Source organism: Poecilia mexicana, unplaced genomic scaffold (assembly GCF_051168715.1).
Source record: "Poecilia mexicana isolate PSO_F unplaced genomic scaffold, ASM5116871v1 scaffold_13, whole genome shotgun sequence".
Lineage (NCBI taxonomy): Eukaryota > Metazoa > Chordata > Actinopteri > Cyprinodontiformes > Poeciliidae > Poecilia > Poecilia mexicana.
Window position 1 is genome coordinate 28338713 of NW_028263382.1, and position 23578 is coordinate 28362290.

The following is a 23578-nucleotide window of genomic DNA, read 5'->3' on the forward strand; positions in this document are numbered from 1 at the left end:
ACCAAACAATTGCTGTGTGTTTCACAATGTATGAATTAAATTGTTAAAGCAGTTTTTTGTTTAGGACAGAGCACCATCTGCTGGAGAGCAAATCTTAACAGTTACACAATGACTAAATAAATCCATGTGTTGGTAAAAATTCACTCTATATCTATATGACTGAAGATATCAATGTCTTATTGCTCATAAGTGTTTAATAATAATAATAATAATAATAATAATAATAATAATAATAATAATAATAATAATAATAATAATAATAATAATGTTTAAGTAAAATGATAAAAACTCTTGCATTTCTCCCTCAGGCTTGATTATTGGGTTTCCTCATATTTAGAGCTGTTTGGAAGAACAGCAAGAGCAAAAACAGTTTTATCTTCATCAGATATGCCAGGGACAGATACGGTGATTAATCCATGAAGGTAATAAATTGTCGGATGATTTTGTTTTACATTAACGTACCCAGTAAACATTCCAACTAGACTTGGATTGAATAACGGATTGAACCTCCTTTGGCAGCAATAACCTTGTGTAAGCGTTTCCAGCAGATGCAGATAAATGATATCCAAAGGGGAATATCGGACCCTTTTTATTACAGAACTGAACTTCAGCTCAGCCTTTCCCCTCAATGTGTCTTTACAACTTATGTTCTTTGTCTATAAACAGGGTTTCTACAGAATGCATTAAGCATCATATTGCTTTCAATGTGCATGGTTGTATGTTTTTAAAATACTTTATTCAGTGTTTTTGTTGAATGTTTTATTTTATGATCCAAGTAATGCAAATAAATGACCTGTACTAACATATGGTAAAAAAAAGAATAACAAAGAAAATTAGTTTTTACCATATGTTCTCGTGTTCATGTGAAACAACACATTTCCACAAGCTGTGGTTTATAATCAAGTGCCCTCTAGTGGTGGTTTTGAAAACTGCAGGTGACATACAGGTTAAGTTGACCCTCTCGGGCAAATATAGATAATGGGGCTTAACAGCACGCGGTAAACTCTAGTAATGACCTTTTCAAAACCTGATCCAAGTGTTTTAGTCTCTTAAATAATAAGAATAAAACTTGAGTTTAAAGCATGAAATTAGGCTCACTATTGAAAACAATCAAGGAGGTTTTTCTCCAAGTCCTCCACTTATACCATCAGTCCTTTCCTCAAACCTCCTTACACTCTCAGCTTTTGAAAACACTTTCAAGTTGTTACTGAGCGTTACGCTAGAGGTCATCCAGGCAACCTGTAATAACATTTATCCCGGAGAAAATGTCATTGTCAATATTAGCATTCTTGTATGCTGACCTTATCAGGTGTTAAGCCATATTTATGTGCTTGCGAGAGCCAGAATGGCAGTAGACTCTCGTTTGAATGTGCATGACAATGTTAGCCAAACCGTCAATATCTTTCAAAGTTTAACCAAGCTCACATAAAGCGCCATAAAATGTTTCCACACAGGCCGTGTTTAAATTGAGTTTATTTTTACTGCTGCTCGGTTGGCTAACATGTCATTCTAAGCAAACACCCTTTAGTCTATTTGGATCAGGTGGTAAAAAAAAAAAAATCATGCGGTTACGGGATTAGAGGCCAACATTACTTATGACAGATTTGTTGCATAGGCAAAGACTGAAAAAGGGTTTATCCTTTGATTTTTCCTACATAACCCCATGATCATGAGACACAGGGTGCAGTGATAAATCTCAAGGCTCCTGCTGTTGCTTCAGCTAAGAGTCAAGTAAGGAACAGCCGGTACCGCAAGACATTAAAGCTAACATTACTCAATGTGTAAGGAAAATTGCTTAAACACCATGAAACACATTGATTCTCATATTTCAGTTTTTTTTTGTGCCACTCCCTTAAGATGTGTAATAGCATTAAAACAATTGCTCTTTTCTGTGTAACTGCATAATTTGTGTACCTGTAGTTAGTAGTGTCTCAATCTCATGTAAAAAAAAAAAATAATAATAATAGCTATTAACTGAATCAAAATTGTAGCTACACCTACTCTCAATAGACACAGTCCAGGGTGATGTTGCAACTACCTGCTTTTTTTCCCCCTGGCAGGCAGAACAGCTCCACTGCTCTTTTAAAATGGCAACACAAGACTCAAAGAGAAGCGAATGGACACAATGAATACGGTTAGTGTCCTGTAGGTAAAAACTAAGACATTTATGAAGAAAAATTAAGCTTAGATTTTATTTTTTGCCAAGGAAAATAGCTAAACGTATGATGTGTTGTGCCAGTAGCGGTCTAAGTCTTGGCTCTGAGTAACTTCTAATAATTGCTAGTAAATCAGATCAAAATTTGAATAAATATAATAAATATAATTATAGAATAAATGTAATTTCTCTCCAATATACATGTCTATTAACGAAATTTATTTAACCTTATAGTTAAACACTTTAACCATCGAGCTTCTTGAACTAGTAGCATCCAACTAAAACTACTGACAAACATGTAGGGATGATGAAACTAAACTACTAAAAGTAAAAATAGAAGAAGAAAACCAGGAAACGCATGTTATGCTGTCACAGCTTGTTACGGATCGTGCATGTTGAGGAACTAGTTTTATTTGTGAAGCTGGGAATGAAGCCGGTTCAGTTTCGACTCATTCAGATTAGTTTACATGTGTTGACAAACTTTTTATGCATTCCAAAGAACCGTTTCCAAATGCGGAAGATAAAACATCATTTTGGGTGCATAATGTCATTCATTTTTGACTGAATTAAAAAATTAATATCCTTTTGGAGAATTGACTGTTGTTCAGTAAACATATTTATCAGTTTCTGCATTAATAGGTGACTTAAGAATTAGCCAGTCACAAAATAGCAGCTTCAACAAATCTAAGTAATTGAACATTTGCTATTTAAATTATTTATTTTAAGACCAAAGTACATAAATAACAATATTATTGTTATGCAATATCTATCTCATACTATACTGTCAGAAGTCGCAGCATAGTGACGAATATATACATAAAAGGATGATTTCTTTTATGAAAGTGGCATACTGGAGCTTTAAAATCTGCTGAAATGTCAAGGCAAAACATTGCAAAAGTGTGTCTTTGAAAGTCTATCTGCCACAACAAGCTGTTTGTCTGGGACGTCCTCTACTTTTGCTTTGAATGCTGTCATCCTAAGGAGCAGTCATTGGCAGTGGAGAGGAACGGCATCAATGTCATGAAGGTTAACCAATGAATGGCTCTTGTCAGTCTGAATGGCTGTCCAGGCCACACAGGTACTCTGAGAACATTTCACATGCCCAGACTGCAGACTGCTTTTCAATCTGTGCTTATCTTGTTCCTGCCTCTGCCGGGGTATGAGAGCAGCACGCAACCCCTCTTAGCCGCCTGCCGTGGTCTTGAAGTGAAACACATCCCAATCCATAACCGCTGACGTCAGCGCTCACTGTTGTAGGCACGCTGACATCATAAAAGGTCAGAATAGGGGCATCTGTTATCAGCAGTTTGGCATTTGTGAAGGCCTCATCTTGTTCTGGATGCCACGCTCCTCCTCCTCCTCCTCCTCCTCCTCCTCCTCCTCCTCCTCCTCCTCCGTGTGCTCGGAGTTGCTTTGAGTGAATGTGTGTCTTCTGTGAGGTTAAAAACGAACCAGTCCAAAATACAAACCATTCCCATGATGCATTTAAGGTCAGTCGTGTAGTGTGTTGAGAGGTGGTTCCATGTTCTTTATGGCTTTTTGGTGTCTGGTACGAGGCCATGAAGGTCCTAAAAACTTTGGCTCTAGGCCATCTTCTTTAAGCACACAAGTATTCCTTGCATGTTTTAGTTCTGTCCCTGGTTTAACACTCCTGCATCAAATGATGGCTCATTACATGTCTAAGGAGAGCACTGACAAGCTGAGAAGGTTGTTTCTACCACCAGGGAGAGAACTAACACATGCAGGATGCCGGCCCTCGAGGACCCACTTTGGGCACCACTGGTTTAGATCGTCAAAAAAGCTGTTATTCCAGATAAAGGTTCGTTTAGGCCAATGCAATTGAATTTATACAATTCTTTTATCTCAGTTTCCCAAGCCACACTCAGGACTTTTTACTAGTTTACTTGTACAATCGAGAAATCTAACAGATTTATTGTCAGCTGCCACTAGATGACACCGTACAAGAATGAATCGCAGCTAAATTTTACTGTGAGACGTGAAAGACATGACATGCAAAAAGAGTTTGTTGTTCATTACTGGTTGTTCATCACCTCAGCTATTTCGTTTTTTTTTTCTGATGCTTGAGTTATGGGACAATATCACATTTTGCAATTTAACAGCCTTCACAGATCAGCTGGGATTTTACGAAGATGTTAAGACGGGTTACCATCAGGCTGACCATATTCAAATATTTGAATAGTTATTAAAGAAGATTTAATATTTCTGAAAGCAACAACCTTTTAACTCACAAAGATGGTCAAAAATACGACAAACACGCATCTTGAAAAACAGACTTTGCTTTAAGTTCAGTCAAACTGCTTGTTAGATATATTCTGAGCAGTATTCAAAACCAACTCAAAGGTTTTCCGGAAAACCTGACAACAACACGTTTGCTGAATTTGAAAAGGGTGGACTGAAATGTTCAGATTTGATTTTCCGAGTAGCAACAACATTAGAAGATGGGTTTGTTGGGCCAGCTAGCTTCCCCATGCAGGACAACCTTCATCATCACCATCACAACAGTTTGGTGGACTTAAGAAAAAAAAATGCTTTTCAAAGTCTAACCACTTCACATGATCCAAGGTCCATTATATATTAGAATATATCCTATTCAGTTATTCATACATTTCAAATTGAGATCCTTTATGCTTTTTTGCACTTTTCTGACAGTGTAATGTACATTATATTAGATCTTTATATAGTTTGTTATCATATATGCAACAAACGTAAGGAAACATTAAGAGAACACATTTTATATACTTTGCTCATCCACTGAAATGAGAAATTTTGGATATTTTTCTGACACTGCATACCCGTGTGCTGCTCAAACCAGACTCGATCTCAAATCTTTAGTTGGCATCTTGTTCTTGCCAGGTCCCTCAAGCTGATGTAACGCATGCCGAATGTGATCAGTCTTTTGACAATGCAATGTTTTCATTTCGCAAAATGCAATGTGCTTTCTGGAAGGCAACATCTGTTTTCCCCAAAAGTTGTGTTTATTGTGGGGCTGCCTTAATGATCCCTTAACATGTTTCAAAGTTTCCCAGCGCTCTCCCACAGTTTTCCACACAAAGTTCAGTCCCCTGCTGGCTCCTTGTAATGATTACAAGATGAATGGTCTCCTTGCTCTTTCGCCCAGAGAACAATTTGTTGTGGACATCCAAACAGAATCTCATATAGTGTTTCACAAGAGTCAGACCGATGGGCCGTTCTCCAGACTACCCCAGTCTGTTCTACATGACAGAGAAAAGCCCTCATTCCTCAGTTTTCTTTCTTAGCAAAAATGTTTTAACCTAACGCCAATGGTTTTCTTGTTCTCTGACGTTCGCTCATCTGTTTTAGAGCTGGCATTAGGTTTAATCAAACGTTCTCTTTAATCAAAGATAACTTCAGCAAGCACATTAAACGATGCTTTACTTTTTTAAAACTGGGAAAAAAAATCTAAGGCAACTTGGTCTTTGTATAAAGAGTATCTACCTCCTTGATAAACTGTAAATGAACTGCGTCTACACATATTTTTATTTTTGTAAAGCTCAGTTTGATTTCACCAGCTACACCAAGTTCTGATTGCTTCCAGACCTGTAGAATAAGGTGTAACTTTCAGTAAATATAACCTGACTGACGGCACAAAGTAAGGTAAAGGATCTCAAAAGAAGCTCAATATGCTGTGATTAGAATATTGTTCTAATTATAACCACAACATTCAAGAACAGATGAACAAAAACAAAAGAAAAAAATACACGTTAAGGCATTTAAGTCCTTACACAGTTAAACACGATGGTGTCTAGGGTGATGGTTTCAGGCTGTTGTCAGCTTCAAGGCCTGAACCGTTCGCTATAATGGATGGAACCATAAATTCTCCTTTTCCTGCAGAAACGACTTAAGGAGAACATCTGCCTGTCAGTTCTTCTGCATAATCCAATCCTTCTGCATAACCCAAGTTGTTTTTAGGTTACGCAGCAGGAACACCAGCAAGTTCATGTCTGAAAACCCCAAAAGACACAAAAGATTCTGAAAGGGTTTAGACAAAGTCCAGACTTAAAGCTGCAGTAACTTTAATTAAAAAATCTGTTTTTTTTCTTTTTACATAAATATTTTATTTCCTTTTTTGCCAAATGCCATAAAATGTGTCCACACAGACAAACATAATACAAAAATTTGGAAACACACTGAGATCCCTAAAACACAATTTGCTTCAATAAATACTGTAGTTTATCTTCATCGCCTACGTAAAAAAACAACAAAAACAAGTCTGGGTAAACATCAAGGACATCACCAAAGAATTCATTCCTGAAAATCTTATACAAAGGACAATGTAAACAAATAGTATAGTTCAATTCATTTTCAATTTAGTTTAAATCACACAGGGAACATTTTCAACCCTCTTCTGGGACTCAGTGAACCAGGTCTCAGATGTGCACTTTCTGGTTTTGAGTTAAGTTTAATGTCACATGGAGCTCTCATCCTTTATTAAATAATATGTTTGTAATTTTATTTACGCAAAATATCACTAGCCAATTTATGTTAATAGGCTTTAAGATAAAATAATTGAATTTGTTCAATATTGCATCTCAACTTATTTCTGTAAATGTACTGAAAATCAGCCTCCTCAAATATCCTCCCAGTCTGTCCAGCCCAATTATATGTTGTCCCGACTGAAAATGTGTTTTTGAAGTACACAAATATGTACTTGGAGTGTACATATGTCTGAAACCTGTCACTACGTCGTAAAAGTATTGCAGGAGCTCCTGCCTAAAAGTAGAGCCTGTCATAAATGCTCAGGCTAGATGATGATGGCGGATAAACAGTTCTCCTGTTTATCCGGGTAAGTTGTTTCTCCACCACTGGCACATTGAGCAGCGCATACACAAGCATGACTGACAGCGCTAAGACCTTTCTCTTGGCACTGATTGGTTGTTTTTGACTAGGAGCAGTGCATTTTCTGCAGATTGGATGATGAGGTGAAGGAGCTAGATTTATTTATTTATTTTTTTCATCATCCATTTACTGTCACAACATAGTGAAATATACACCAAGCACTTTGATTAGATGTGTTTGAACCAAGAGAAAATACCTGCAGTGCATCTGCATTTGGCCTGTTGGGTGGTTTTAGTTATTGGAATCAACAGAACTGAAACACTTTATGAAAGATTAGCATGTTGTTTAGCTGACGGAACAGTTTCTTGGTACAAGTGTGTACTTTCTCTGACTTTTTCACCCTGAGAGTTTTGAAACAGTGCATATCAAAATCAATTGCGTGATCACTATGCCAAAAAGTGGACTTTTCTTTTTTTTTTTTTGGCTCATCTCAGCCTGAATAGGAATGTGATGCCTTCAGATGCCTCACACTATGCAGCTAACTTTGCTCCAGCAGGGGTTCTGCAAATTAAAATGTGAAAAGGTTTGCAGCTCACGCTCATCATTAGTGTGTGTGTGTGTGTGTGTGTGTGTGTGTGTGTGTGTGTGTGTGTGTGTGTGTGTGTGTGTGTGTGTGTGTGTGTGTGTCGGGGGAGAGAGGGGGTATGAACTGAGTTCCCTAATTAGAAGAATTTGACGTGCTTTATCAGATCTCAAGAATGTGCATTACAAAAAAAAAAAAGAAAAGAAAAAAAAAGGCATTACCTGTCTCCTGTTTGCAATCATGTACTCTATACTGTATTAAACACCGATACCACAGGAACACACGTTCATCCTTACTTGTGTTGGTCCTGTGAGTTATCCGGACACGCAGCAAGGTGTTGTGCTGCCACGAGGTGCAGCAGCAGCAGCAGCAGCACAGCGGGTCCCTACGTAGACGAAGTCAACATTCCCACCCACTCATGCTCTGAGACCAGCTCCCACCACTAACTAGTTGTCAAGAGCGGAGCGAGAGCCATGAAACATTCATAAGGTGGTTTCCCTCAGAAGCTGAGAGAAATCCGTATCTCGGAGTGGAAATGAAAGGAGGGAGATCCAGGGAGGAATCCCTGTGCGTCTGAAGTGTAATTATGCATTCATAGAAGGTGATTTGGTATTCTGCTGCTCAGCAGTGATCAGCCTCCCAGAGCGTTTTACACTCCGTAACGAACTGCATCTGGCAGCGTACGTCTCAATAACGCGGTTTGATGGCTGGTGGAAGGAGGCACTCGCCGGATCCGGAAAACCCACCAGCCAATTACGACTTTCGACTTGACGGAGGAGAGAGAGAAAAAAAAAAAAGTTTTATAAGGTCACTACACAGAGGTTAGCCTCGAGTCACGTGCGGGCACGCAGCTCTTCTGGTTTGAAGCATGCAGAAAAACCTGACTGACCGAACAGCATCCGTTCCTTCTCCATTAAATTAGTCCCAACAATATTTCATCTTCAAAGCTTTACATGGCGTAAGTTATTTATCTAATAAAGCGAGGAAGATCGCTCACAATCAAAGCGCTACACTACTTCCTCTTGTTTAAACTGACATTGTTATTTTTGGGGGGGTTATTTATTTCCGTCAAATGTTTGATTTGTTCTGCTGGGGTAAAAACCCTATTGCAGTTTTAACCACAAAATTGGATCACAAATTGTTACCAATTTTGCAACAGAGAAAGCCTCGTTATTCTTTGCAGTTCAATCGGGAAGACGAAAAGAAGGCTGGTGAAATGAAAAACATCACACTTACAGTAAAATATGGTGGTAGTGTTATGGTTTGGGGCCGTCTTGCCGCTTTAGGCCCTGGCAGACTTGTTGTGATGCATTCATTCTTGAAAACCTTTAATTGTGGTTGAATTGCAACAATTCTGCAAAGATGCGTTGGCCAGAATTCCTCCATTGCACCAATAAAAACTCATTGCAAGTTATTTCAAATGCTTGATTTATTTATTTATTTATTTTACACTGGGCCATGTAGGTTAGGATTTTTCCTCTCTCCTTCATTTAAAAACCTGCATTTTGTGTTTACTTATGTTGTCTTTGACTTATCTTTAAACTGATTCGATGTTCTGAAACTGTGAAATGTGACAAACATGTAAAAAAAAAAAAAGGGGGAAATCAGGAAGAAGACAAACAATTTTTTACACCACTGACTTGAAGGGGGTGATTTTATACAGCATCTCTTATTTTAGGTTAAATGTGTTTTTTTGATTTTTTTTATCGAATTGTCGTTAATTCGCAGAATACAGTTTTCACTTTGGTCATGAAGTCAGCTAGGAGAAAAATATTTCATACAGTGTATTCTGTGTACGAATTCCCTTTTTTTTCCATTTTCAAAGGGTTTCTGTTTGCGCTATGCTAATAAAGTAAAAGCAAGCCAACATTATACTTATGTCTAAATGTTATTAAGTCGTTGCCTCAATAGCTTTATTGCATTACTGGATTTATTGCATTTAGAATGGTCAGGACTTTACTGGGTATTAATACAATATGAGTTGCTATTCACTTTTGGATTGTAGACTCCTACACACTTGTTTGTTAATTTATTTTTCTTCCTTCAGCCATGGGATTCAGGACATGACCTTGAGCTTTGTACATCCCTGAACCAAGAACAGAACAAGCCGTCACTAAAAGTACAATTATTTACCTTGAGGGAAACTCCTGCTTGCGTTTACTCTTCTGTGTCAGAGTCCTGCAGCTCTTGGCTGCTCTTCCAGCAGCATTTTCAGAGTCATGTTTCTTTTGACTGTCAGACCTGCTGGGGGAAATCTAACACCAATCGTATAATTAGCTTGGGCTGCCTCAGCCACCTACACTTATCCGGACATTCATTTAGCGATAGCTGCTCGGTTAGAAGATGGGGATAACCGAGAGCTTCTCTTAGAAATTAGACGGAACGGAACCGCGGAGAATCCGAAGGGCAACTGAAACCGGCGAGGAGAACGCAAGAAACAAGTCGGATGTTAATGACATTTTAGATATTTCAGAGAGCGGGTCCGAAGAGCTCACTGCATGGAGTTCTGTTGTTTCAAAAGCTTTCATATCTGCGTAGCCGCTTCGTTTGGGCACAGAGCTCCGTTGCTCTTCCTCTCTAATCCACGAACGATTAGAGAGCACCTGAGGAATTGCCTTACGGGCAAGGTGGGACGGTGCTGCCTCGTGAGCGCACAACGTGCGCGCCCTCTCCGCGCCACTGACACCTCAATTAATTCCGCCGCTGCACGAGACAGACATGCTCTGCGGAACGCGCGCCGTCAGCGAAGAAAAGCTCCGAATATGCAGGCCGATAGGAACCAAATGACACCAACCACACGCTGTAACATTTAACTCGTCTGGATCCGAAATAGATTTTTTTCTTTCTTTCTTTTTTTTTTTTTTTTTTTTGGTGGGGGGGCGTACGCTCTTCCGCGCGCCGGAGTGACTCCTTAACAAGTGCAACCAAACAGTCCGTCCGTGTTTGCAGCTCGCACTCAGTGGCCGGCGGACGCACGCTGTAAGATGAGGCTTGGAAGCATCATTTTATTCGTCGCTTTCTGCTCTTTCACAGCTTATTATGTTTACGAGCCAATTCCTGACAGGATAGAGGAGAGATGGAAGCTCATGCTGACCAATTCCTTTTTCAGAACTCTCAGTCACCTGGTAAGAGAAAACTTTTCCTCTTCTTTTAGTTCCTGATTATTTTTTTTTAGGTTACTTTATTGACAAAGCTTTTATCACTAAGGCTTTGCAACACTTGCTTTATGTTTTGGTATTCATTATTGTTTCTTCTTTTAAAGCAGGTTAAACTTTTTTTTTTTCTATTATTATTTTTTGCTGATGTAGATACTCATACTGGTTACACCAGATTATGTCAGATGCTAATCCATGTGTTGTATAGTCCTCACCTGGTCTAATAATAGATCCTATTATGGAAACTCTCCTCCATTTATGAGGGCTAGACACCTGTGGTTTATAATGCCTCACACAGTAGTAGCAAACTGGACTTTTCATAGTTTGCAGTTACGTCTGAGCACGTGGTTATAACATCAAATAATTCACAAACGCAACAAAAGTATTATTTTTATTTCCACATTTTTTTAGCATGTAACACTGAAACATCAGACAACTTTTTTTTAGATATCTATATTAGAAACATTTTTATAAAGCAACATGTGCATGTCTGTAATTTAACATAGATGACAGTGAAGATGTGTGTTGAAGCGATGAGCCATACATAACCACACTTAAGATCGCATCGTTCACTTATTATTTATTAATTTATAAATCATTTGCAGGCAGGGACAAATGAAGTACATGAAGTACTCCCTTTAATTTATGCGAGGCTGACTGCAGGTTGTGATCCCTTTAGTGTCATATAGTTTATGTGAAGCTGCCAACATCTTTATTTGATTTCACAGTAAAAATGAACCCATTTGTATTTTGACAGACAGAGATCTGTTTTGAGCCTTTGAAACAAGAAGAATGCCCCAGTGTTGTTGCTTCAGGCTCGAGTTATCTTTTACTTTTGACTTCCTCTTGGTTGTGATTTCTCCTAAGAGATCTTCTTCAGCAACAGTTGACATTACACACAACTGCATTCATGTGACTATTTCGTTCCCTATCTGCCAGATTCATGTCCCAAGCAATGAAGCTGTGAGCTTAAACTTTCTTCATTTTACGGCCGGGACGTGACGACGGTTCTTTTCGTCTCTCATTGTCTGTTTCCCTTTTCCAGGCAGACCTTTGTGAGTCAGCGGGTCTGAAGGACTACATGGATGTGATGTATGTCATTACTCTACTGGAGAAGATCGTACCGGTGTCTGACGAGCACGTCAAAGTGACAGAAGAAAAGTTTGACGGCGTGGAGGTGGTGCTTTACCAACCGAAGCGCCAGGGCGGAGACGCCGGCCTGAGGAGAGCCGTCATTTATCTGCACGGGGGAGGATGGTGTCTGGGAAGCTCCCGTAGGTTGGGTTTTGTTGCATATTCGCAGAGATGAAGTCTTTGTGCAGTGCTCAGTCTGTTGAATTAATAACTTTATATTTTGTAGGACAGAATCACTTTTCATTCATGTGAGTTAGTGTACAGTTAAAGAAATCCATTCATCTATAAAGGCTTTTCTGACTTTGGGTTGTCTTTCTGTGCAGGCATGAGTCCATACGATCTGCTGGCCAGAAAGATCGTCACTGAACTTGATGCCGTCGTCCTCTCTGTAGAGTAAGTGTTTTGCTGTAGTTTTAGGGAATGTAAACCCAAAAAAATCCAGAAAACCTCAATATAAAAATTACAAATGGAGCTCTTATTAAGCTACTTTTTTTTTAAGTATTTCTTTGACTCTTATCTCATATAGGGAATTTAGTGTTGATTAAAAATGCCATTTTGATGAAAAAACTCAGCAGTAATGAAGCCAAAATGTACAACAAATACATGTTGCAGTTATGTTCTGTGTTTTCTGTGTAGTTATTTTTGAGGTTTTCTGTGTTTAGTCCTGTTCCTGTCCTGTCTTCCCTGTTGATTGCTTCCCAGGTGTGTCTAGTTACCTAATTACCCTCCCTGTGTATTTAAGCCCACCTGTTGTCTTTGTCTCTTGTTGGGTCCTCGTCTACTGTCGTCTAATGTCGGTTTTGTCTGTCGTGTGCTGGCCAGTTGAACTGGATAGTCCTGGTTAAGCTTAGCTCTCCTATTCAGTCTTCAGTGCCATTGTTGCTCCAACATAGCATACAGCTATGCTGCCTGTCATCCTGGACTGTTTTGAGCTTCCTTCATTAAATCTCAATTTTCACTACTACCTGGGTTCAGCCTGCGTCTCTCCTCACCACCTCAAACCCACTTCATGACAGTTGCATTCAAGACAAAACCTTTACTTGTAAATACATTTTACCCATAACTCCACAAGTGGCATCGTTTTTTTTTTTTTTTACCGTAACCCTTTTAAAATTCTGTAAAAACAAAACAAATCTCATGTTAAGCACCTTTTGCTTTCCAATTATTAATCTGTTAATCCAAAACACAGTCAACTCTACACTGTATTTAATGTTCAGTCCAGCAGAAACGGCTGATCTTCTCACATGTTGTGTGAAATATGTTTTAGCTGCTGATGGATCCTTTATACTAATGATCAAGCGTTCACTAAAGTAATGGTGTTATTGTTCTTTCTTATTTAAGAAAGGGAATTGAATTGTTCATTTTAACATTTAATATATTTTTAATTATGTATAAAAATGACTTAGGTGGTTAAATGAGAAATCAGCAGAATGTTCCAAGTTTATTTTATCCAATTAATCGATCCCTCGTCAGAATTATTAAGAGAATAATTAATTACCAAAAAATAATTATTTGCGTCCCTAAAAATATGGCAAACAGAAACTTTTGGGGGTTTTGTCTCCTAAAAAAAAATACAACTTTTTTTTTGCGTAATATAGCTGCTGTGCTAGTTATGTGGATTTCTTTGAAAATTTGAGATTTCCTCAGTGTATGTGTTGTCTTCATCTCATCTCCATAATAGACTTTTTATTGTCATTTGCTCGTATTCTTAGATGTTACAATATATTTTACAATAATTAAACAAATGCTTTTAGTGAGGAAATTAAAGTTAAAATTTTCTCAAGTACGATTCCATCAGTAGTAACAGTAATGGGTAAAGTAGCGTCATCATTAAGGAGAAATGCATATTACTTTCTTTAGAATAGCAAACAAAAGTTAGACTGAATTGTAAATGTTTACTGCTTGTAAACATTACTTTCTGAAACTTAAAATCACCGTGATGTTTCCATTAGCATGTCATTGACACAGAAGACATATGAAAGTAAGAGGTGCGTTTGTTTTCGGTCTTCTCCCTTCTTGGCATCAGTTCAAGGAACCAAACTCATTTGATTTTTCATCACACAAAGAGAAATATATGCCTTACCTAAAATATTAGCAGGTTATATCTTTTTAACAGAATATCACTTCAAAAATTCAGAGATATTCTATTGATGAATTATTGTTTGTGACATTATAAGTACTAAAATAGAGTATTGTAGCTTTATAACAGAATTGTTAAGTGGTTAGATCTGTGCTCTGGCCTTCACAGAGTACTTACAGCATGTTCTGAAGACTTTCTTCACATATCCATCAATAACTTCTGTTTACCTCCATTACTGGACAGTTATACAAACAAGCTCATTCTAGTTTTACTTTTCCATTTAATATACCACTCATTTAAAACAACAACTTTGGCCACAATGTGAAAAAAAAAGAAAACTCTTTTGTACAGTGACTTATTTGCTTGTCTTTGTCATATTTAACTCTGAAATTTGATCATATTTATGTTTCCAGGATTAAAGTTTTGTCTGTGAGCCTGACCTCCAAAACCTTTGTTTTTACTGCAGGAATAATCTGTGAACTCTTATCTGTTTCAGGTACCGCCTCGCCCCTGCTCACCATTTCCCCGTCCCGTATGAGGACGTGCACCGTGTGGTCAAATACTTCCTCCAGAAGGGGGTGCTAGCCCAGTACTCTGTGGACCCGGGGCGTGTTGCTGTGTCAGGGGATAGTGCTGGAGGGAACCTTGCAGCGGCAGTCTCTCAGCAGGTACAGAGTCTGTTTTTGAGACTCAGAGTAGGCTTAGATTTGGTTTCTCATTTTATTTGAGGGCACAAGAAAAGGTGGATTTAGCAGAAATTGGTAGAATTTTCCATAGCTAAATGTCACTCATCGAATTTTTGGAATGTCGGTAAAGAAATGAATATACTTCTGAACAATGTTTAATGCCAGAGAATACAGTTTGGTATGACCTTGACTGGTCAAGAAATTTTTGTAGTTGTTTTAAGATGCTTCAAAAATGAAATTGATGTGACAAATCAGTCGAATTAATGGTCACAAGACAGTTAGATAATCTATCAAATAATCACTTGAAGGAGGAGTCAGGATTTCCTGTATTACATTAAATGGATGCAAAAGAAAATTTCAGTATATTATTAAAAATGACTTTATTTCTAATCAAGACAAATAATCTGTACTGGTAATAATGATTATTAGCTCTACCAATGACGGCTAATCACTAGCATTGCCACAAACTAACTCTATTATAATCAACCCACATGAGTTTAAATTAACAAATAAGAAACACACAACAAGCATTACTCATTTAGATGATCAATCTACAAACACTTGTACAAACACAATTCTTATGACGGTGAATTGAAGATTCAAAATTTGATCTAAACAATTTAAGAAGCTCAAAGGAAGAGGTACTGCATGTAAACAAACGTTTATTTGCCGTCACTTGAACTCAAAGTGTGACGCTACAGTTAGCTTACCAAAGGATTGTGTTTAAGAAAATAATAATTGATAAATGGCTTAAGACCGGGTCACTAAAAAGAAAGCCCGAAGATACTGGTGGAAAGTTTCTCAGGGTGAGTTGCAGAACTTTTGCTTTTCAACACTGTTACGATACATAGTGAGCCACAGGCATGAATATGTAAGGCTGTGATGAATGTGATAAGCCAGTGGTGAAAAGAGCTGCACCCCACACTGACTAACTGCATCTTAACACCTAAAATAAAAATATTTATGTTGGGCTATCTGATTGATTTTGCCAACGCAACTCAAGTCTAGATTTTCTTTTATTGTTCTTCTGAATTACAAAATAGCCCTAAAACGCCGAGTGCACACAACACTTGTAGTACTGAACTTTTGCTTTTATTTCCATGTGTTTTATATCAATGGAAAGCTTACAATCCATACTTCCAGAATCTGTAAACTACTCGATAGTGAGTTAAGACACTAATGTTTTCATTTCAGGTTGTACATATTAAGATGTTGCATTTCAAGCTATTCCTTGGGTGTTTGATAAACGGGGTGAGTGGTCCTCGGCCTGAAAAGGCTTGAGAAACACTGCCTTAGCCTTATGTAATAACTGCGTCAGGACTGCGGCTGTTTTACCCTATTTTTTTGTCAAACTCGACAAAATTTCTCTAAATAAAAGACAGCATTAAAATTCATAGTCTGAAACATTTCCAAGACATTTCACAGTGTTAATATTTAATATTTTTTTAAAAAGTTCTATTTTTAAGTTGGGGAATTAGTAAAAGTGAATTTTCCAAACTTTACACCAGTCTAAAAGAGCTTGTATCAAGCAGCCGATGCTGACAGCCTCTCAGCAATAATCCAACTTTTGCTGGTTGGGGCAGTGCTGCATGTTCTGCTTATTGAAAATAGAAGTGGACAATACCTCATTGCACAAAACAAACAATGTTCTCATGATAGGGAGAAGCAGCTTTTATGGTTTTGAGGCACGCATGGGCAATTTGATAAGCAATTAAGCCATTTTTACCTGATATGGGACAAAGCAATATTGTTTCATAAAAGATAATTACATAATAATAATAAAAAAAATTGAAAATTTTCCTTAACTTAATAGCATTTGGTTACTGAAAAGAGGACATGCGAATGTTTATTTCCATTAGCGAGAGTTCATCACACAGAAGGCTCAGGAGAAAACTTTAGGCTCCGCAATGTACAACAGGCGCATGAACAGACAGAACCGCGGCTCAAGAATAATCCTTGTGCATGCAGGGAGTTTGGCAGATAATCTCCTTGGAATTTAATTTTGTAATAGTGATCTGGGTTGAGGTTTGGGTGAATTCTCAAGTCATTTCCTTGGGCTTTAGTAAAGTTACAACAAATCGCAAACGCCGCACGACGAGCACCGTCTTCGTTTGAAAGTGTGCGTCGCATAACCTTGGCTAAGAACACGAATTCAAACGGAGTCGTGATGCAACGACGCGTGCGTTTGTAAGTGAAGGTGAAGTGAGCCGTCCTTTCAAGCATTCTCTGAGATCTAAAGCATTGTGTGTAGGAAATGACCTGCAGAGCTGAGAGGTTACGTAGATGACGCCTGTATGTTTTAGGCTCAATGTAGTGCATCACCAGTTACTCATTTATGATGATAAAGAGGGAGGGAGGTGCTGAGAATCCAACATTGATAACTTGGATAAAGCAAGTGAAACAAATGCTGATCCTGTTACGCAATAGTGGCCAATAACTTAATACCTGCCGATGAAGTAATGCTGTTGGTCATCTTAAATGTAACAAAGCCAATAAAGTAATGATGATGATACGTCATCATTACTTGGAAGCTGAAGCTGAAATAATATTTTATTTGAAGAACACATAATTAGGAGTGTATTTCTTAGGAACAAAATATTTTTGTTTTGGCAGTTCTGTGCAGTTTGGTAGTCGTACTCAACTTTAAAATCTCTGCCTGGATGTTTTTTTTTGTTTTTTTTTTGCTTATTTTAATTGTACGCAGTTCTTTAAATGTCCTGTGACTAAATATATTTGCCCATTTTGCCCATAACAGCTGGAACTTTAAATATCTAGCTAATTATTTCCCCAACATACCAGAATGCCCCTCAGATTAATTTCACTCCCTGCTGTGGCAGGGAGTAAAATTACCGTAGTAACCCGATATTGGGTGGAAAGCACAACGTATCTCCTTTAAGAAACCGTTGGAACTTTTCAGAGAGCACAAAGTGTGGCAGAATTACAGTACTGCAAATTTAGCTGGATCGTCGTCGCTCCGTCTAGGACTTATGGGTCAACCTTAAAAGTCTTCGTTGGCGAGAACAGCTGTCTCCTAATTCCAGCGGTGTGAAGGGTCTATATTGGTTTGTTTGCTGATAACAAGCTTGTTCCCACGCAGCTGACGGAACAAAAGCATAGAGCACAATTATTCTTCCTAGCAAAGGCAAAAAGAAAAGTACAGCTTGCATCGCAGCAGGTTTGCTTGTAATAGCTTAATAACATTAGGGAGCATTTTCTTAGATTCGGTGAATCTGTTCATAACTTGGTTTTGTGACCCTAGCTCTTTAGATCTTTTAGTGGAATGTGCCGGAACACAGGTTGAGGTCAGAGGTCATGTGACCTTCTTCTGTTTGCTCAGTGTCATCTAGCCAATAATATAATTCGGTTTAACTTGCAAATTATTGTTATTGGGCCAAAAAACTGAATTACATTATTAACAAATAACTACATGATTGGTCTGTTACTTTTGTAATGACCAAATTGTTGCATTATTAGCGCATATTACCTGATTTGTTGCCACGCGTGCATTTTTATTTATTTATTTATTAATCATGTAGACAAGATTTGTTTTCTAGGTCAAAGGTGAATGTCTTAAGTAAAAAGACTCATTATGAAAAAGATACGGAATGAACAAGGAAACTGAGCTGCAGCTTTAGAAAACCTTAAGGAAAAAATATCCCCCAGGTTTTTTCTTTTTTTTTTTTTTAAAAGACTAAGAAAGAGGGGCTTATGTAAAGCAAAACAAAGAAATGAGAAGAGGCTTGTGACTTTTGTGCAGTTCTGTTATCCGGCTCAGTATCACAGTGAGAGATCTACAGCTGTGTCTTTGTAGCATCCTCGGACAACATGGTGCTCCTACAAAGAACCGTTTTGTCTGCACATCCGTTTACTTCTTATACGTTTGTCTTCCAGGCTGAAGACATTCTTGGAAACATCTTTCAGTATTGATTGGGGCTTTGTAGACTGGTGCACTCGCAAATATGTATTCATTTTTACCTGGAAGTTGAGATGTTTGGGGCGGCGAGTAGCTAGTAGCTCATCCATTTTGTCAATTAAAAGCTTGTTTCACCGAGCCGGGGGATGACGAATCAGCACACGTCTTCTCCAGAAATCAAACTGAATAGAAAACAATATTTGTACCGACTGCTTTGTAGGATAGTCGAGCAAAACGACAGAAAATCAGGCAAACGCAGCTGTGGCTCAGTAAGTAGAGTCATTGTCTTGTAAGGAAAAGGTTGCAGGGTCGACTGCAGTTCCCTCCTGTCACGTGTTGATGTGCCCACAGGCAAAGCACTGAACTCCAAGTTGTACGACTTGAAAAGCACTATACAAATAACTGAGTTAACTTACAGACAACCCAATAGCTACGAAACTGAAAATTTAGCAAAGATAACCAAAGAAAGTCATTGTCAAAGTGGAAGAAAAATTATAGATGTTTTTAAATTTCATGCTCTTAACTTGTTGTGCGTCTTCATTGCTTCAGACAAAGGAAGGACAAAGTCTGAAGTTAACTATTTGACCATGCTGGGGTTAATGGAGCATTTAAGAGAGGCGCAACCGTCAGTTATGATGGTATTCAGAAACAGAGATACTTTAAAAATAAAAACAGATTACTTAACACCAAAATTAACTTTCTGTGCATCAGTGTAAGGACTGATGCTCATGTTATATACAGTCGAGCCCAGAAATATCGATATTGTTGAAATGTCCTTAACTTGTACATCACTACCATGGCAGCAAAAGACAAATGTTTTTTTGTCTCTTTTTTATGAGCTGTGAGTATCACATATAGGGGCTTCTTCAGAAACCTGCTGTTTTCATCACTGAGTAATGCCCCATCCTTTTATCGACACAGTCTGATTTACTTATGTCTGCTCCACAGCTGCAGAAAGAGTCTGGGCAGCAGATCAAGCTGAGGGCTCAGGCTCTGCTTTACCCCGTGCTGCAGGCGTTGGACCTCAAGACGCCTTCGTATCAGCAGAACAAAGACATGCCGATTCTGCCACGCACGCTCATGGTGCGCTTCTGGAGCGAGTATTTTACGAGCAACAAAGCCCTCTTCAGAGCCATGATGGCCAACTCGCACAACAGCCCCGAGTCGTCCAGGTTGCTGAAGTTCGTCAACTGGAGCGCCTTTCTGCCGGAGGCTTACCACAAAGAGTACAACTACAGCGCTCCCGCCGTCGCCCAGGGAACCGAAGGGGAGGCGGCCGGGACAGACGGGCCGTCCCAGTCGTTCGCCGACCCCAGGGCGTCGCCCTTGCTGGTCCCGGACGCAGACCTGCACTCTCTGCCCAAGGCGTACATTCTGACGTGCGAGTACGACGTCCTCAGAGATGACGGGATCATGTACGCCACACGGCTCCGGGCGGCTGGCGTTGAGGTGACGCATCAGCACTACGACACGGGATTCCACGGAGCGCTGATGTTTACCGTGTGGCCGACTGACTTTCTCATTGCACGTCGCATGACAGACAACTACGTTAAATGGCTCAAGGATAATTTGTAAAAACAACAAAAAACAAAAAACTTTTGACTGTATAAGTGGGTATTCCAGTTTTCCACACAATGCACTAATGTTTAGTTGAATCTTTTTTTCCATGTCGTTTTTAACTTTTGGTGGTGTACTTCTTTGGTCACGCTGTTTTTGTTCAAATATGCTAATTTCATCTGTTCTAATGGATTTTGCCTAATTTTGAAACGGTAGTGAACATGTTTTTTAATTTTAAGGTGACGAGAGAAATCCGACACCTGTATCATTATATCATTGCGCTAGCTGCAAACGTAGTGCTTATGTAAAATAAAACTGTGGCTATCATATTAGTTTGATGGACAGGTTATTTTTTTATTTTACTCTGAACAGAGCTCCTTTTTATTGCTTCCCACCACATGATCTTCCATCAGATCTCGTATTTATTGTATCAATATTAGTCTTAATAGTCAGTAATGCATACCTCTGGAAGTAAAACTGTCCCTGCAGAGATTTGAAGAATTCATTACAAGTCTTTGCGAGCAGGAGAGGATTTTTCCAGATGCTTTTTTGGCCAAAGTTAACATTTATCACAGTATGTACTGCATTCCAAAGACATAAGTATGCGTAAATGAGTTCAACTACTTGTAACTCGTTGACTTATTTCAGTTTCTGATCCCAAAGATTGGTAAAATTTAATTACGTTGAAAAGTTTTTTTGGCGGTGGAGTGGACAAGAACAACAAAAGAGATTAATTTGACAAACCCTCAAATTTTAATTGTCACTTCCTGCAAGTAACCACTGTCAAATGTTTTGGTTCTCTTGCAATATAAGGTCAGTGAATGTTAACGTTCCATATTCCATCTGACTATTATTAAAAAAATAAATTAAAAAATAATCTAAACATTGTTTGAGAAAAGCTGAGATTGGTGCAACGATGGGGCAAAAAGAGGGATCAACATAATGAAGGAATGTGGTAAAGATTGATCGTGAAGCCTTAATCTTTAGAGAGTGCCCCAATTTAAAAAGCAGAACTCATAATATGTAGCATCAACATTTACATTAGGACCATATGCGACTCTGCTCACCCCATTCTAAAAAGACTTTTAAGTTTTTACACAAAACCCAGATTTGTTGAAAGAAGTTGACAGAAAGTGAAGCTGTAGCTTAGGACTCAAGTTTCAGGCAGAAGATTTTAAGGTTGTAATATATTTATTACCATATATGGTTTTCATATTAACGTTACTCAGAAAGGACGTTTTTGTTGACTAAAGCCCAGTCATTGCAAGCACTGAATATAACTCATTTGCATTTCAGGACTATTTCAGTTATTTAATTTAATATATGAAATGAATGAACAAGTGACAGCTTGAGAATTATATTTTTATTAACGTTGTTAATGACAAAATGTCAATACTATCTACCTTCTGCTACTAATAATGTAACTTTCCACATATGCCGGGCGTCGTGTTTTTGCGTCAACACTTTTACGTTCTCGGATGTAACAATGAGTTTTACGTTTTGTTTTTGCAGTTGGAAAATTTGTGAGCCTCGTGCAAGTTTAATGTAAAATGACAATAAAATCACTTAAGCTTTCACTGCTTAAAAAACTGTTTTTGTTTTTTTTTTGTCTTATGTAACCACCTGTTTCATTAAGAAAGCATGCTGTACTTGAACAGTAGGAACAGATAGAACATGTGATGTTACTTTACGCCTTTTACAGACATATATTAAATAGAAAGTTCAGAGATATAAACTGTTATTCAATGAAAGACTCTGACTGCTCCAGGGTGCAGAGTACAAAGACGTACACACTTATACACCCATTTTTTCATCTTAACCTGGATTTATTCCCATGAAACATAAAGGGATGTTTGTTGTGTTCGTGCTTTTGAAAAGCGCCTCATGACTCTTCCTCTGTTTCTGAATTCAAACGCCAATGTTGGACTAATAACCATTTTATAAGAGGCACTGCAAGGGAACGGTTGCAAATGAAGTAACATCTTAGGGATTTTGCATAATTCTTTTAAGAAATTTGTAAACGTATGTTCATGCAGAATTCTGTAAGCGCAAATTAAACCGATGGAGAAAACATGACCTCATCAAGTCCAACAGAATACTTCAAAGCCTGAATGGAGATTAAATGGGAAGTAATGAAAGTTAACATTACTCCAGATTCAGTTTGCTTGGATTTCTTGCTATCTATAAAACAACTGGCTTCACAAGGTAACATAGCTGAAGATAAAGCAAAGTACACGTATATTTCCTATTTGTCCTCAGATATTTTTCCGTTAGTTTATCCTTTCTGATCGCTCATAATGCAACTCTTGTGCTTTTCATCATGTGCTCCAAAAACGTCAGATCAGACATTTTCTATTTGCTTTTTTTTCTTCTTTTTTTCGGGTTGTTGGTTCCATTTGAGATTCCTATCTAAATGCAATGATGGATCATGGTATGACTTGTCCTAATAAAATCAAAGCATAAAGTCCTGTTCATTTTGTTAAAGCTATGTAACATCTTTACAATAATACATTTAGCCCTCTAGCAATCACCAAAGGTCAAAAGCTCAGTGGTGTGACAAAACAATAGCTTCCATAGCTCACATAGATTTGTTTTTTTTACTTCACCAGTAGTGGAAAAAGATTTGGTTTTAATATCGACATGGAAAGCAAATGGCATGACGGGGCACATAGTATTTAATCTGACTTTAAGTTGAAATTTAGCACTTGTTGCACTGAGAAAAACATTAACAATAAGAATAAAGACTAGGAGCCACTTAAGGAGACAGCGGGCAATTTCAAGGCGTCAAATTACAAAGTCAAATTTCTTTCAAGTTATGTTGAAAGAAATTATTCACAATTTTCATGACAACTGAAGGGGACCAGATGACTGTTAACCAAGCTTTATTGAAAACTTATGTTTCTTCTACTGTAATTGCATGTTTTTTTATTTATTCAAGGGTTCAAATGCGTCACTGAAAGTCCCAAATGTCAGTCATTCCTGTGTATGTAAAAGTCTGGCAGTAGTCATCCAATCTTACATTAAAGTCAGTCCTGTACAGACTGACTCAGGCATACGAAATCCACGTGGCGGTCGACCTTATTGGACCGGAAGAGGTTTACAGTAAAGTTGAGTTCATGCCCAAGCATACGTGTGTGTGCGTGTGTTTGTTTTTAAAAATGTACCCAATAAATCTACCCCTTAAACACCTCGACACACTTTCTGACCCGGATGTCAACAGTCTACTGCTCCGGGATGTGGTGTATAAAACATATTTGTAAGCACATTGTCTTATTCTTAAGCTGGGTCTATTTCTATGAGAAACCAGGGTGTTTTTGTGCCATCATTGCACCTGATTGCTGATGCTCTGTCTCCAAATCCCATCTGGTGTGCTGCAACTTATATGGCTAAACTTGATTACAACCCATTTTGCAGGTTATAAGTGATTTCTCTATTCCCCTCAAGACATGCGGGAGCCTTTCTGTCAAACTTCAGAAACACAGACATTAAGAATGCCC

General features: G+C 38.3%; 1 protein-coding gene across 1 annotated transcript; it reads left to right on the forward strand.

Moving 5' to 3' along the window:
* Positions 1-9186: 9186 nt before the first annotated feature.
* aadac (arylacetamide deacetylase) lies at positions 9187-21670 on the forward strand. The gene is made up of 5 exons (XM_014978444.2): positions 9187-10681; positions 11757-11985; positions 12169-12238; positions 14422-14593; positions 19473-21670. The coding sequence occupies exons 1-5, from the start codon at positions 10541-10543 to the stop codon at positions 20097-20099; spliced, it is 1239 nt and encodes a 412-aa protein (XP_014833930.1). The 5' UTR covers positions 9187-10540; the 3' UTR covers positions 20100-21670.
* The last annotated feature ends 1908 nt before the right edge of the window (positions 21671-23578 follow it).